This window comes from Pyrus communis, chromosome 14, assembly GCF_963583255.1.
Source record: "Pyrus communis chromosome 14, drPyrComm1.1, whole genome shotgun sequence".
Classification (NCBI taxonomy): domain Eukaryota; kingdom Viridiplantae; phylum Streptophyta; class Magnoliopsida; order Rosales; family Rosaceae; genus Pyrus; species Pyrus communis.
In genome coordinates, this window is record NC_084816.1 from 4,951,614 (window position 1) to 4,965,099 (window position 13,486).

The 13,486-nt window shown below is 36.6% G+C and overlaps 1 protein-coding gene across 1 annotated transcript; it reads right to left on the reverse strand.

Moving 5' to 3' along the window:
- Positions 1 to 2,570: 2,570 nt before the first annotated feature.
- On the reverse strand, positions 2,571 to 4,092 carry LOC137716027 (uncharacterized). Its single transcript, XM_068455416.1, has one exon. It carries the CDS (start codon positions 3,983 to 3,985, stop codon positions 2,660 to 2,662), a length of 1,326 nt encoding a protein of 441 aa, XP_068311517.1. The 5' UTR covers positions 3,986 to 4,092; the 3' UTR covers positions 2,571 to 2,659.
- Positions 4,093 to 13,486: the final 9,394 nt, after the last annotated feature.

Genomic DNA, 13,486 nt, shown 5'->3' on the forward strand with positions numbered 1-13,486 from the left:
GCTTGCGAGAAAGAGAGAGAGAAAAATGCAATAGTGGATGAAGTTATGACAAGGAGTGGAGTTTATATAGGGAGCAAAAATCTAGCTCACGGAGGAAGAAAACATGCATGAATAATCCGAGTCGAACTTGGAAGCTCATCAAATTTGCCTGAAACCTTCAAATTAACATAGCATTTTTGGACGTTTGATATTTCGGGTATGAACGTGTGGCTTGGAGAACAAGGTCAGATTTCTTGTCAAAACAACATTTGGGTTATTAGAAAATATGGGGGGCCTTTGTTTGCCCTCATTGAATTGGACTGGATTAAATATTGGTGCAATACATGTTTGTCACTTTGCGGGACTAGCTTTAATGGAATTAGGGAGGACTTGCCTTGAGTACAGACCTCGCTAGCCACTCTTAGCAAGACGCCCCGAAAACCATGGGACTAGCTAAAACCTTCACTTCGTTGTGCTCGCGTCATCTCTCTACTCACTACTCACGTCCCATCTTTGCTCTATGCTCGCGTTCTCTTTCTCTCTCCTCGCCCCGAACCCAAAATCATGAACAAGACCTCATATTCGAACCTCAATTGAACAACCCACAAGCTACATCATCTGATTCACCTCTGATTGGGCTCCATCCTCCTCTACTTCGATTTTCAATGACAAGGGCTTCGAGCGTAGCTTCATCTTCGATGACGACCTCGTCAACTGCTTCATCTTCATAGAGAACCTCATCGACTGCTTCATCTTCGACGATGACTTCGTTGACTGCGTCATCTCCGTCGTCTTCTTCTCATTCGCAATCACCATGACTGTGGCTTTGAAGTTATTGAAGTGACTCTTGAGGTTTTGTTGGGTGATGAAACAGTTGCCAAGGTGACTCAAATCCTCACAATTATCAAAATTAATCTAACATAATCAACTTTGGTTTATTCTGTTGATTATGTAAATTTCTGAAATTTTCATTATCTTGTTTTTTTGTTCCGCAACATACCAAACACTTCACTAAGTTAGTATATCTTAATCTATTCTAAACAAATCTAACTTAATATCTGAAGTTAGTCAAATCCAAGATAATCTGATGCAACAAACGTACCCACATGATTTTATCTTATACACTAGGCGTCAGTTCAAATTTTCTCATCTTAATCGAACGCTTTTGGATAAGTATTAACTCAAAGTCCTTTATTGACCTTTTTAAATGATACATAATCATAATTTTTTGAGATGGGCTTAAAGGCCCACAAGGTTCAAAGATCAAGTTACTAAACCATGAACCATGCCACGTGTTGATCACCTCCAAGAGACAAGTCTATCCAAAATTATCATTTTTTTATTAGAAATATTAATGAAAATGGTTTGAAAACTTTGAGTTTTAATTAAAAGGATAAAAAAAGTGTTGTACGTGAATAGTACTAGGAGTGACTTTTTAGAGTAAAAATATCATTTTCGTTAAAAATGAACAGTACCGGAATTGTTTCGTTAAAACTCTTTTTTTTAGGGGTGTGCTATCCACACACCCCTTAATAATTTCTGTCTGTTAATCTTCTTCAGTTTATCCGATTCGGCGGTCGAAAATAAAAAAGTGTGTGAGAAGTGAAATGGGGTGTGTGAATATCACAACTCTTTTTTTATTCAACGATATTCTAATCTTAGAAGTGATTGATTAATATTAAGCGATGCAATAAATAGGTCATAATATAAAATTAAGTATCGAACCTTATCCAGGTAGGTCGAACATAAGACTCCAAAATCTCAATAATAGAGAAACATATTTACCAAATCGTAGTGCTAGTTACAATTGGCAGAATCTCTTTTATTCAATAGAAGTGGAATTTTACAGGGTCAAACTGATTAAAACACACAAAAATAGGACAAAAATCCCACTCTCAAGAAAGGTTTTACTAATTAGTATACAAATTAGAAGAATATTAGGTAGACTAAATTTGTAAATTAAATAATGTGTGATCAATAAAAAATAAGGAAAACTAATGAAAATGACTTGAAAATTTTAAGTTTTAACGATAAAAACAAAATAAAGGGTAAAGTGAATAGTACCAGGATTGATTTGTTAGTGTAAAAATATAGTTTTTCGTTAAAATGAACAGTATCGGGAGCTTTTCGGTAAAGTTTCCTAAAAAAATAAGCACGTTAATCAATACTTAAATAATAATCTAATTATCAACCTCGATATCATTTAGTTTACAAAATTTTATCTATAAATTTAGTTCACAGCGATAATTAACATGATAGGATGCATCAATTACTAAATATATCCAAGCCAAATATCACATGTAACATGTTAAATGGGATAGGACGACAAGCCGACAAGGCCACAAGGGGCTGGAGCTCAACCTACACACTCCACAGTCCACGCACACTTAACAATTAACATCGACAGTTCATCATCCTAATATATATATTATACCAAGAGTAAAAATATATCCACATACCAAAATTAATAAAAAGAAATCAAAATCATGATGATGGCCAATAGAAATTGAGGATTGAGGCAGCTGTGACATGTTTTTGGTCACAGGCTAAGCAAAAACCTGGGGTGAATCAAACAATATCACCACCACACATCACCAAAATATATTCACAATCCTTGCTCAAAAATAAGGACTAGTACAAGTTCAGATTTCATGCATTAAACGCTTCAACTATCACACCGTTACATGGTATATATGATCACAAAGCAAGGAAGAACAGCTCTTGGATTAAACACCAAAAGCTCCTCCTCGTCCACCCTCGTGTGGACCCCGCTGCCTCCTCTGCCGACAACCGAGTCGAATCCGCCGCCCTCTTTGTCCACGTCGTCTATATCCTCCATAGTGTCACACCCGACCCGACCCGCCACGACCCGGCAGACCAGCATAGCCCGCTTCACGTTCATAAACTGAAACTCCTCCTCGATATCCTCTGGAATTGCCACGTGTGCTCTGGAGCTACTCGACAGCGTGGAAATTCCGTCCAACTTGGGTGAGAATCCAGATTTAATAATTCCACAAACACTGCAGTGCTCGTGATTACAAATCCCAGAATTCCCGTTGAGTCCCAAATCGCAAACGAAAGTTGAGCAGTGAAATCTGAGAAGCTCGTTGCCGTCGGCGATGCACCGCTCATCCCTCCTCCGAACGGTGCCGTTTCGCGCCGCCTTGGACTTGACCAGCTCTCTGTACTCCTCGAACCTCGCCAGGATTTTGCCGCTGTTGTGGATCTTCAGGATCCGGTGAATTTCGGGGGCTTTTCGTGTATCGGTCCAGCCTGTTTTGAATATGATTCGGACGATGTTTTTGCCCGAGTCTCCGTCATGAAGCTCCGAAACGGCGTGGTGGATCGCCTGGTGGTGATCGAGAGTCTCGGGTTTCGGGAAGATTTCCCCGCAGGCGGTGCAGGGGAAGATATCGTTTCGGAGAGGGAAACATTGGTGGGAATCGGCCGAGATATCTGATTCGGGGAGCGACCCAGGTAGGTATTTGGGGTCGGAGTCGGGTAGGACGAGGGAGACGATGGAGTGGTGGGAGGAGCGAGGTGGCGTGGAGAGGTGGGATTGGATGATGTTGGTGCAGGTGATTTTGTAGGATTTGGAGGTGAAAATGCGTTTGAGATAGGACCAGGAGGTGGAGAGGGCTTTTTGGGGTTTTAGGGTGCTGGGTTTGGAGAGGTGAGTGGAGAGTTTACGACGGTGATGAGGCTTTTTTGGGATATTGGCGGTGGCGGTGGAAGAGAAGCAGCCGAGGTGGAGGAGGAGGATGATGAGAGAGAGGAACTTGTTGAAGAGGGTTGATATGTTAGCCATATTAGGGTTTTGGAAAATGAGAGCACAGTAGATGTAGTCTAGAAAGCTATAGGATATGCATGGAGAGGGAGAGAGAGAGAGAGAGAGAGAGAGAGAGAGAGAGAGAGATATGGTTGGGGAAGAAGGAGGAGGAGGAGAGAGAAGGAATAGATGATCATGAAGGGTGAAGGAGATAGAGAGGGGGAGGAGGTGGGACATGGGAGCAGACCGAGCAGTGGAAGAAGAATAAAGCTAAAAGAGAGAAAGAGTAGGTGGAAGGCAACTTCATGGTATCTCTTTGTCTGCCTCTATATCTCTGTCTCGTTTCTTTTAGATGATGGGGAGATATATAGTGAGAGCTTTGCATGTTCATGAGATTAATTGTGACTAGGGTTAACAATATTGCGAGAGACAGTGTGAATCCTACGTTGAAAATTGGAGAATAGAAGGACTTATTTCACATAATTATTACCATAACATGCTTTTGACTGTGATTAACAGTCTTCCATTTCAAGGGCAATTCAAACTACATGCATCATATATTTGTATAGGGGATGAATCTTAGGTACAACATTCGGATTTTATATGCGGTTATGATTAAGGATAAATTTGGCAATCTAACAGCTAGAAACTGTATTTGCATTAAAAAAAAAAAAAAAAAGGTGAATCTGTCATTCTAACATTATTTGAATCTTAATTATTAACAATTTAAGAAATATTGTCATCTAATTTACCAAGACATATTAGTTAGTGATTAGCATTTGAAGAAACTATATACTCAATTGAGATTTTGAAAGATTTTAAAAGAGTTATAAATTCATCGATTTTAATGGAGTTTTATAGACTCGTTGAGGTTCCATCATATATAAAACCAATTAGAAACAAGGGGAGGAGCCCAACTTACTTATAAGTCCATGCAAAGTCCCTCATTTCATCAATGTGAGATTCATTTTCAACACGACCCCTCACGTGTGGCGAAGTTTCAAGCCTAATATGTGGACAACACAACGGGGTGACGTGGCCGTTTGGCTTTATAGTGGGACAACCAGCTCTGATACCATGAAGAAAGTTGAGGTTTCACCATAAAATCAATTGGCAATATGGGAAGTATCCCAACTTACTTATAAGCCCATGCAAAGTCCCTCATCTCATCAATGTGGGTTTTACTCAAGAAGAAGTTTGGGTTCCACCATAAAACCAATTGACAATATGGGGAGTAACCTAACTAATTATAAACACATGCAAGGTCCCTGATCTCATTAATGTGAGATTTATTCTCAACACGCCCCTTGATTCATCATTTTTTTTAACGAACGATATTATCTATACTAAGGGCGAAGGGGTGGACTTAGTCTCACAATAGACTAGCAATAATGTGGTTCAAATTCGTCTTTGGTAAGAATCGAATATAAAACTCTCACTTATAAGTGAAGAAGAATATTACTAGATTGTAGTAATAAATAGCGATTCATCATTTTTTATGAATTGTACTTTTTATGGTTGCACATGAAGCATGCTTTTGTTTGGCTTGAAGATGATACATGCACTTGAAACACCCCGCATGCATCACATGGATCTTACTTTTCTGTCGCAACTTTAACCGTAATTAGCGTTCTCTTACATTTTTTGAGATATACAAAAATACAACTTGTCTTCCTGAGCTTTGCCATTATAATTTCCTTTTAATAAAAACTATGAAATAAAATGCAATCACTTATTTCGACGATGTAATTGTATTGAATTTTAAATTTAATTTTTATAAATAACTAATTTAAATCAAATTATTATTATTGTATTGTATAACTTAACTTAAATATACACAAGTTTTAATTAAATACATCATTGTATCAAACATGTAAACCCGAACGCATGCACTTCTTGATCATGAATTAGATGCCTAAATTAAAATGAATTAATCGCGTCAAGGATCGACAATCCAAAATTCTTCATCATTGTCAACAATTGATTGAGGACTGAGATTGGCATGTGGAATTGCTTAAGCTCGTCATCAATCACGATCATGTATCAATATAATATAACTTGGAAATTAAAGAAGAGATTAATAAATTGATCAAGAACAAACTCTTAGATGTGAAACTATGGAATGGATGTGGTTACACACGTGCATGGTTCTCCCACAAAAGTGGCCAACCCATTTAATTAAACAATTTTTTGATATATAAAACCAACAATTCAATAATTAAATGGGGTTTAATATGCATTGCCATTTCTCAAAGAGAATCCAAAGCCTTCCCTTGCCATTGCTGTCCAGGGAACTTTAATGAAAAATTTATGGTGCTGTTTATTTTAACCAAAAACCGCATTTTTATACTAAAATGTCAATCCTGGTACTATTCACTTTATCCTTTATTTTGTCATTTTCGTTAAAACTTAAAGTTTTCAAGTTTTTTTCATTAGTTTTCCTTTTTAATTAAGTTTGGTTTGTTTTTTCTTTGATAGAACGATATGAACAAAATGATGCATGACTTGTGTCCAAAATTGCAGGGTTTTAGTTTTTATGACTAAAAATCGAGTTATGTGACAAAATTTCACTTATTTAGAATGGCACTGTATGTGGAGGATCCCCAAAAGTACATGCATGAAACCAATTTAATTTTGTAAAAGTTGGTGAAGCCAAACTTTGAGGTTTAAATCGGTTTTAGTGCTTCACAGAATCGATTCTATTTTACGACGAGAAATGCGGACTTTTCAAAGTGAGATTTTTTATAAATTTTTTGTCATAGTTTATGACATACCCTGACTTGGGGATATTCATTTGGACTTCGGATCGAGCTGTGTTGGCCGACATCCGGAGAGTGAGGAAGTCATATGTAGTGATGTGGAAAATGTGAATAAATTTAAACCTAAAAGTGCCTAAATATAAGAGTGCGCTGTGAGTGGGAATGAACCCATTTCACACGTGATGTCAGAGCATAAGTACAGTACAGTAAAATAGGATGAGAATTATACCATCGAAGGTAATCGTCTACACCAAGATTTGCCAATAATCCTCATCGATACGAAAGCTCTGCTACTAGAACCTGGAGGGGCTAAAAATAAGGGTGAGTGAGCCTAAAAATAAAGTTTTATAAAAACCTTTTTGAAAACATAATAACCCCTCGCTGTAAAACAAGTATAATTTCCAAAATTTACGTACTACATATAGTATGAACATACTTACCGTAGCTTCCAATAGCTCAAGAATTAAATACGACACAATATTTCATAAGTAAATGCATGACGTCCGTAATCAACATAATCTTGCATAAGCAAACATCTCATATCGGGTGCTCATTAACACATGCTGACACACGAGTTCATGCAGAGGTATTCTGACATGAACAAGACTGGGTGTAACAATGATATACACTCTAGTACTACAATCACGTGAAGACTGGCGCTATGCGTAGCACATACAAGTCGGAGCTGCCTATTGCAACCTGTACGACAGGACTGACACCTACAACGGATCCAAAGTGAGCGTACAATGCGATGTGCACATACACGTGAAAGATTGGTCCTGCCCCGAGCGAGTACTAACACTGGTGCAGCAAACGATGAGCAAATAACATAAATGTAGTCATGCCATAATGATTCGATAATTTGAGTCAACATAGTATTATTCATAGTCGTAAATTTAGCTAAGGCATCCCGTAAGATTCATAATGATTTCCTAATTCTCTTCGTTATGTCATTTTCTATAAATATTAATTTAACTACGGCATTCATATAGAAAATTCATTATTAGATGTATATATGGAAACTAAACATATATATATATATGTATATATCAAGAAAAGACCCACTCACAATATTAATTCTCTTCGTTACGTTATTTTCTCGAACCCGCCTCGTAGCATCGAGAGTATTTGCGATGTGTTTCGCCTAGAAATGAAACCATTTATGTAAATACGTAAGGTACTAACGTATAAAAGCATTTTCGTACAAAGTGTGGGAAAAAAAGAGGACGGATTCGGGTCCAGCATGTCAAGAAACCTAAGGAGGGACCTTGGGTTTCTCCGTGTGCTGCCACAAATGGCTGCACTGGCAGCCACGCGCTGCATGCGTCGATGACCCATGTAAGCCCATGCGCGCCCACGTGCCTGCGAGTACCATCGTACTTGCCTTCCTCGCGAAGGCGTGCTTTTTGCAAGTTTTTGGTCCAACTTCCAGAGCTTTCATCGAGCTCGATTCTTCACCAAAATCAATAATTCAAGACCCATTTTGAAGTTAGAAATGTAGAGAGCAAAACCATACCAAGGTGAGGCCGAGTTAAGGTCGGTCTTAGCCGAAAAAATGGCCTGAAAATGGTCAGATGACCACGGTTCCTAATTTTCCAGAAATCTGGAAAACTTCCTCCCTCGCCATTTACGTCATGAAACCAGTCCAAAGTCTAAACTTCACTCATGAAGCCTAAATGTCATTTTAAACCACGAGGGGAGATCACACAAAGCATAATCGACACTCACCTTCACAGAAAATGGTGAGATCCATGCCAGACAGTCTCTAGTGTTAGAGCTCCAAGATCCGAGAGCCATTCCCATTGGGATGTCTGGAATTAAACCTAGGGCTAGGTGTCAGATGATATGATATCTTGGGAACGTTGATCCAATGGTCATCTGCCATGGAAGACGGCGATGGTGATGACCCTAACCTCACAGTTGTCCCGTGTTTGTAGAGATGAGAGAGACGACAGGGAGATTGCAGGAGAGAGATGCATAACAAGAGAGAGACATAGGGATATGGTATAGTGGTTTAGGTGTAGTTCGCCGGAGAGGTGGCGAGGTGGTGGTTGTACTGCTCGGCTCCACTTTTTTTTTACAGAGAGAAGAGAGAGGTGAGAGATGAGAGGGAGAAGATAGAGAGAAGAGAGAGAGAGAGAGAGTTCTGAGTGATTTGGAAGGCACGAGATTGGGGGAAAAAGAATGGGTGGGTCCCACTGGATAGAAATTCAAGGGAAAATATTAAAATAATAGAGAGCCAAATATTTAGGATGATGAAATTATTAAAATGCTCTTTGACTTCGTAAGTTCGTAAAATTTTCATCGTAACTCCAATTCGATTACGCTTGTCTCTATGCGTTTGTATCGTCGAGTACTTCAAAAATATGGCGAAATAGTAGCTTGTACATGTCACAAAAAGACGGTCAACAAAATCAACGCCCTCACCTCTAGGGGCATTTTCCCACATTTAAAATTACTAAAATCGTAAAATTAGGGACGGATCGTCACAGTTTAACGTTAATTTCGTGCCAACATTATAAAATATTGTGCCAAAAACATGAGGGGACAGAAAGTCCATGGAGAGTCCTTCTTTTGAGAGAGTCTCCTTAGTATTTCTCTTTTACAATTTATCTAGTGTTGGCAGCCATGCATTTTGGATAGGGGTGAGCATCAAATCGACCAAATCAACCAGTTCAAACAAAATTAATTTAGTTGGTTTGGTGATCAAGTAAAAATGAATAATTTAAAAATCGAACCAAAACAATTTATTTTTTGTTTGGTTCTATTTGATACTTTTAAAATCGATCAAACCCAAATCGAACTGACCATGTCTCTTTTAATTATTAATTAGTTTATTTTACAAGTTGTAATGATTATTAACAATAAGGTGATTTATATGTATTTCATGCTTATATGAGGTTATAGCTAATAAATTGTTTGCTAGCATGAGACTTTATTTAATTGAAACTTGGTTCTATTTGACTTGATGAACTTTTATGTTCCGAAAAATTTAATCTTTCAATCCAATTGGAATGCGCGAGATGTGTGAATGTTTAGAAGAATAAAACTCTTAAAATGTACAATGTTTTTTATTTATGTGTTGAATAGGCTTAAACCAACCAAATCAAACCGACGTGATCTCCCCATTTTTTTATTTGGTTTAGTTCGGTTTGAATAGTGGTATTGATCAAAATCGAATCGAACTAAACCATTGAACACTAGTTGATTCAGTTATATTTTTTAATCTCAAATCAAACCGATGTAATCTGCCCCTCTCCTTAAATTAAAGTAGGATTTCGATGGATTCATCAAACAATGTAGAATTATACTTTATCTCGTGATATGTTGGTTTGATTAACATCAATATATATATGCCACAACGGTTTTCATTATTTCAAATCGCGTCCTAGCTTTCTTTTATGGTAGGCCAATATGATTCGTCTTTGGCTGATGAAATATTGTTCTGGAATCTCCCCACTTCTATCTCATAATAAGAGGTAATCATGATACATAATTGGCCTATGACCTACCTTAATGGGAACTTAAGTACAAAATTAATCGCACTAAATTGTGAAAATTTAGAGTAGAAACTCGAAAATGTAACATTTTCAATAGGTCCACGTACGTTTAGCCTCAATTTTATGAAAATTTGAAAGAAACTGAGGTTTCACTTTATAAAACCAATTGACAATAGATGAATGGCGCAATTTCTTATAAGTTTTTGTAAAGTTTCACACATAACGACTTGTAAGTTAATCTGCTTTAGTACAATTAAGGAAGATGAAGTTCCATCCTGAATCTGAATGAGATTGTTAACTCTTCATAAAACCTTGCATGCTAACTAAGGGTTTGCGGTAGTTTAACCCACAAGTAGTCTTACTTTTTAAACAATTTTCACCCTTTGAATTCTTAAAATGAATCGTAGGGTCAATTTAACCCACAAGTAATATTACTTTTTAAACAATCTTCACCGTTTGAATTCTTAAAATAAATCTTAAAATCAATTTCTACTGTTTATTTTTCAGACAACTCAATAGTCTCATACTATTAAAGAAAAATTGACTAACAGTGCGCTTGACTTGGACCATATTGTTGACTTAAAGAAGAGGTAAAAACACACCAGGCTAAAGAGGAAGAAAAAGAAGTAAAAGAAGCTTCTGCACTGCTGTTTTTATCTTTTAGTAAAGCTTTCATTTGCACAGCAAAGAAATTGTTTTTTCTATCTTGACTAGGTATTATTTCCTTTCTCCGTTGCCCCAGTCAGTCGGAGAAAGATGCTGACACTGATTTGCTTTTAGATTAGTGGGTAATGATGGTGTGAATTCTTCTACCGGAACAGGATCTTCCCGATCCATTTTATGGGAATCCTAAGGATCTCCGCATTCTAACCATTCATTGTGCGAGCAGTTTTCGTTAGGTATTATTTGTGTTTAATTTTAAATAAAAAAATTAAATGATTTTTGATTGCACGATAAATTATTAAGATGCAAAGATCCTTAAAATCTCCACAATTTGAATGGATCCCAATCCGTAATTCAATTGGTGACAAAATATGCGTACGTGATAATATGATGTCACTTGGGAAGGGCAGGTCTAATTGGTCACCATTTCAATTGTTAATCATGTTTGGAAATAAGCTATCTTATATACACAATGAGGGCTTGAGGCTGTATATTATTTTTCCTCACCAACCTCAAGTAATGGTGATGCTTATCACCGTGTTTATTTTTGTTAGATAAGTTTAAATTTGAGATATGTGTAGTAAATAAATATAAATCTCAAAATTTTAAATCATTCAATGATAATAAGTAGGTGATAAACATTATCACCACTTGGAAGATTTTTCAGTGTGCCGGGAACACATTCCGGTACACTAAATATAATAATACAAGTAGTTTGAAACTTGAAAACAAAATTTCACCAATTATGTTATGACATTTGGGATACCGAGCCGTATTCCTGACACACTTAAGAGTGTTCAGCAAAAATGCACCTTATATAATCCTCATCTAAGGAGCTCATGTGTGTTAAACATCACTGAGTATGGAGAGTATCAATTTGTTGTTCATTTGGTGAGGAAACTTGTTTTCTCATTCGGGTATTCAGTTGTTAGGATCTGCATCAACAATTATGTGATCGTTCGAAGTGAATCTCATTCATATCTTCGGAACTTGTATAACTATAAAAGGAGTGGAAGATATAGGCCTGGATTTAAAGTTTGAATCGACTAGAGTAGTATACTTATACTTCAACATCAAAGTTTGAATCTCCTTTTTTATAGTTTAAAATATATTAATCGATCAAGATATTGCTCCAATAAGAAAAAAGTGTTGAAGATAAAGAAATTGATAATGGAATCACACATCGTGCATACATGGATGAATGTGGAGTGTTGATGCATGTAGGCTACACAATTCATTTCATAATTCTTCTTTCACGTGGTGGGATCAAAGCTCAAAAGTCTTTTGTCGAAAGCTGAAGGAGTCTTTAGCAATAAGTTTTCAGTTTTTATGGAAAAAGGCCTTCCTTCTGAAACTCTAATTGCTTGACACGACTGACCTACAAAGCGTTTTGGTTCCATCCACGACGTTGTAGTCATCATTGCAATTACTTGTAGAAGAACCTTGAGCTTGAATATCCGAAAGAACTGTGGACATTATGCGCAGTTTAGGCATTTTCTTGTGCAAGGTATGATGGCTAATGAGTGACCCAAGAGAACAAATTTCATTGGGACACAAGTTTTATGAAAGTTATTTTACAGGGACACTAGAGAAAATATTTCAAGTAAGATCATTGAGGGAACAAAGATTGGACCCATTTTGGAGTCAATTTTGCATACAACAAGATATAATCATCTCACATTATGCCAAAAATGAAAAATCGATGTCACGAATCTTCTCTTAAGACCATGTCTACTAAAAATCATCCAAATTTAAAAACCAAACGATTGTTGGGATAAACAATAGTCATTTTACTGTTTATTTGCAAAACCGTATTCGTCAATTTTCTTCACTACAAATAAATGTCTTAATGATTTTGTATTGCTTAGTTTTTTTACAAGGATGATCTATGAATGGTGAATTGAAATATAGATTTTTTGGATTGTTGAAAGACAATACGAAGTGAGTACTACAAAATGGGTGTCAAAAAATGAGTGTCTCCGAATCTTAACCGTATATATATGAATGGGAAATGTTTAATAGCACTTTGATGTGCACACTACCATGGTATTAAAAAACAATCTTACAGTATATGATAATATCATGTTAGTTGAGAAAAAAATGTTACGAAGTATAATAGTACTTGGATGGATAATGCCTAAGGGCCGAAGTTCACTATTTGAATATTCTCGCTTATAAGCAAGATTCAGCTTTCGAACTAAAGTTTGTGAGCGCAGCCTCGCAACCAAATGTGGGAGGACACACCATTAGCCCAAGAACGAGCTTCCACCACTAATTGCTTGACATCAAAGTAAGTGAAGGTGATTAAGTGACTAAGAGAACGAGCTTCCATCATTAATGTGTGGTGATAATTTGCAATATATCGATTAATTTTTTTATTATGCGCATTAAGTCGATATATTGCAAATAATTAGCACACATGAGGGGCAAACCAAAAACAGGACACACCATTAGCCTGAGGTTAGCTTGAACATTTTGGACAGCAAAATCACGGGTTTTTGAAAAACAATGAGATATAGTCCACACACTATGTAGTGTAAATATAAAAAATTTAAAGAAAATTTCGATAAAAAAAAACTGTTGGATGGGGGAATTTTTTTCTTACAAACGATAACGCTAGTTGTTAGTGAATCATAGAAAATTCACTTAAATTTACATCTTAAATAAGCATTTGACATGTGATTATTCAAAAGACGTTTTTATAGGTCACAAACACTCTTAAGTCATGAGACTTTCTCTAATGAACATCAAAAGTGCACATTTTAATTACATATTTAAATAACATCAGTTAAATCACTTCATTAATGGAATCTAAC

Bases quoted from the DNA above. Each gene is read 5' to 3' on its own strand.
- LOC137716027 (XM_068455416.1), bottom strand. From the start codon at position 3,985: ATGTCCCACCTCCTCCCCCTCTCTATCTCCTTCACCCTTCATGATCAT.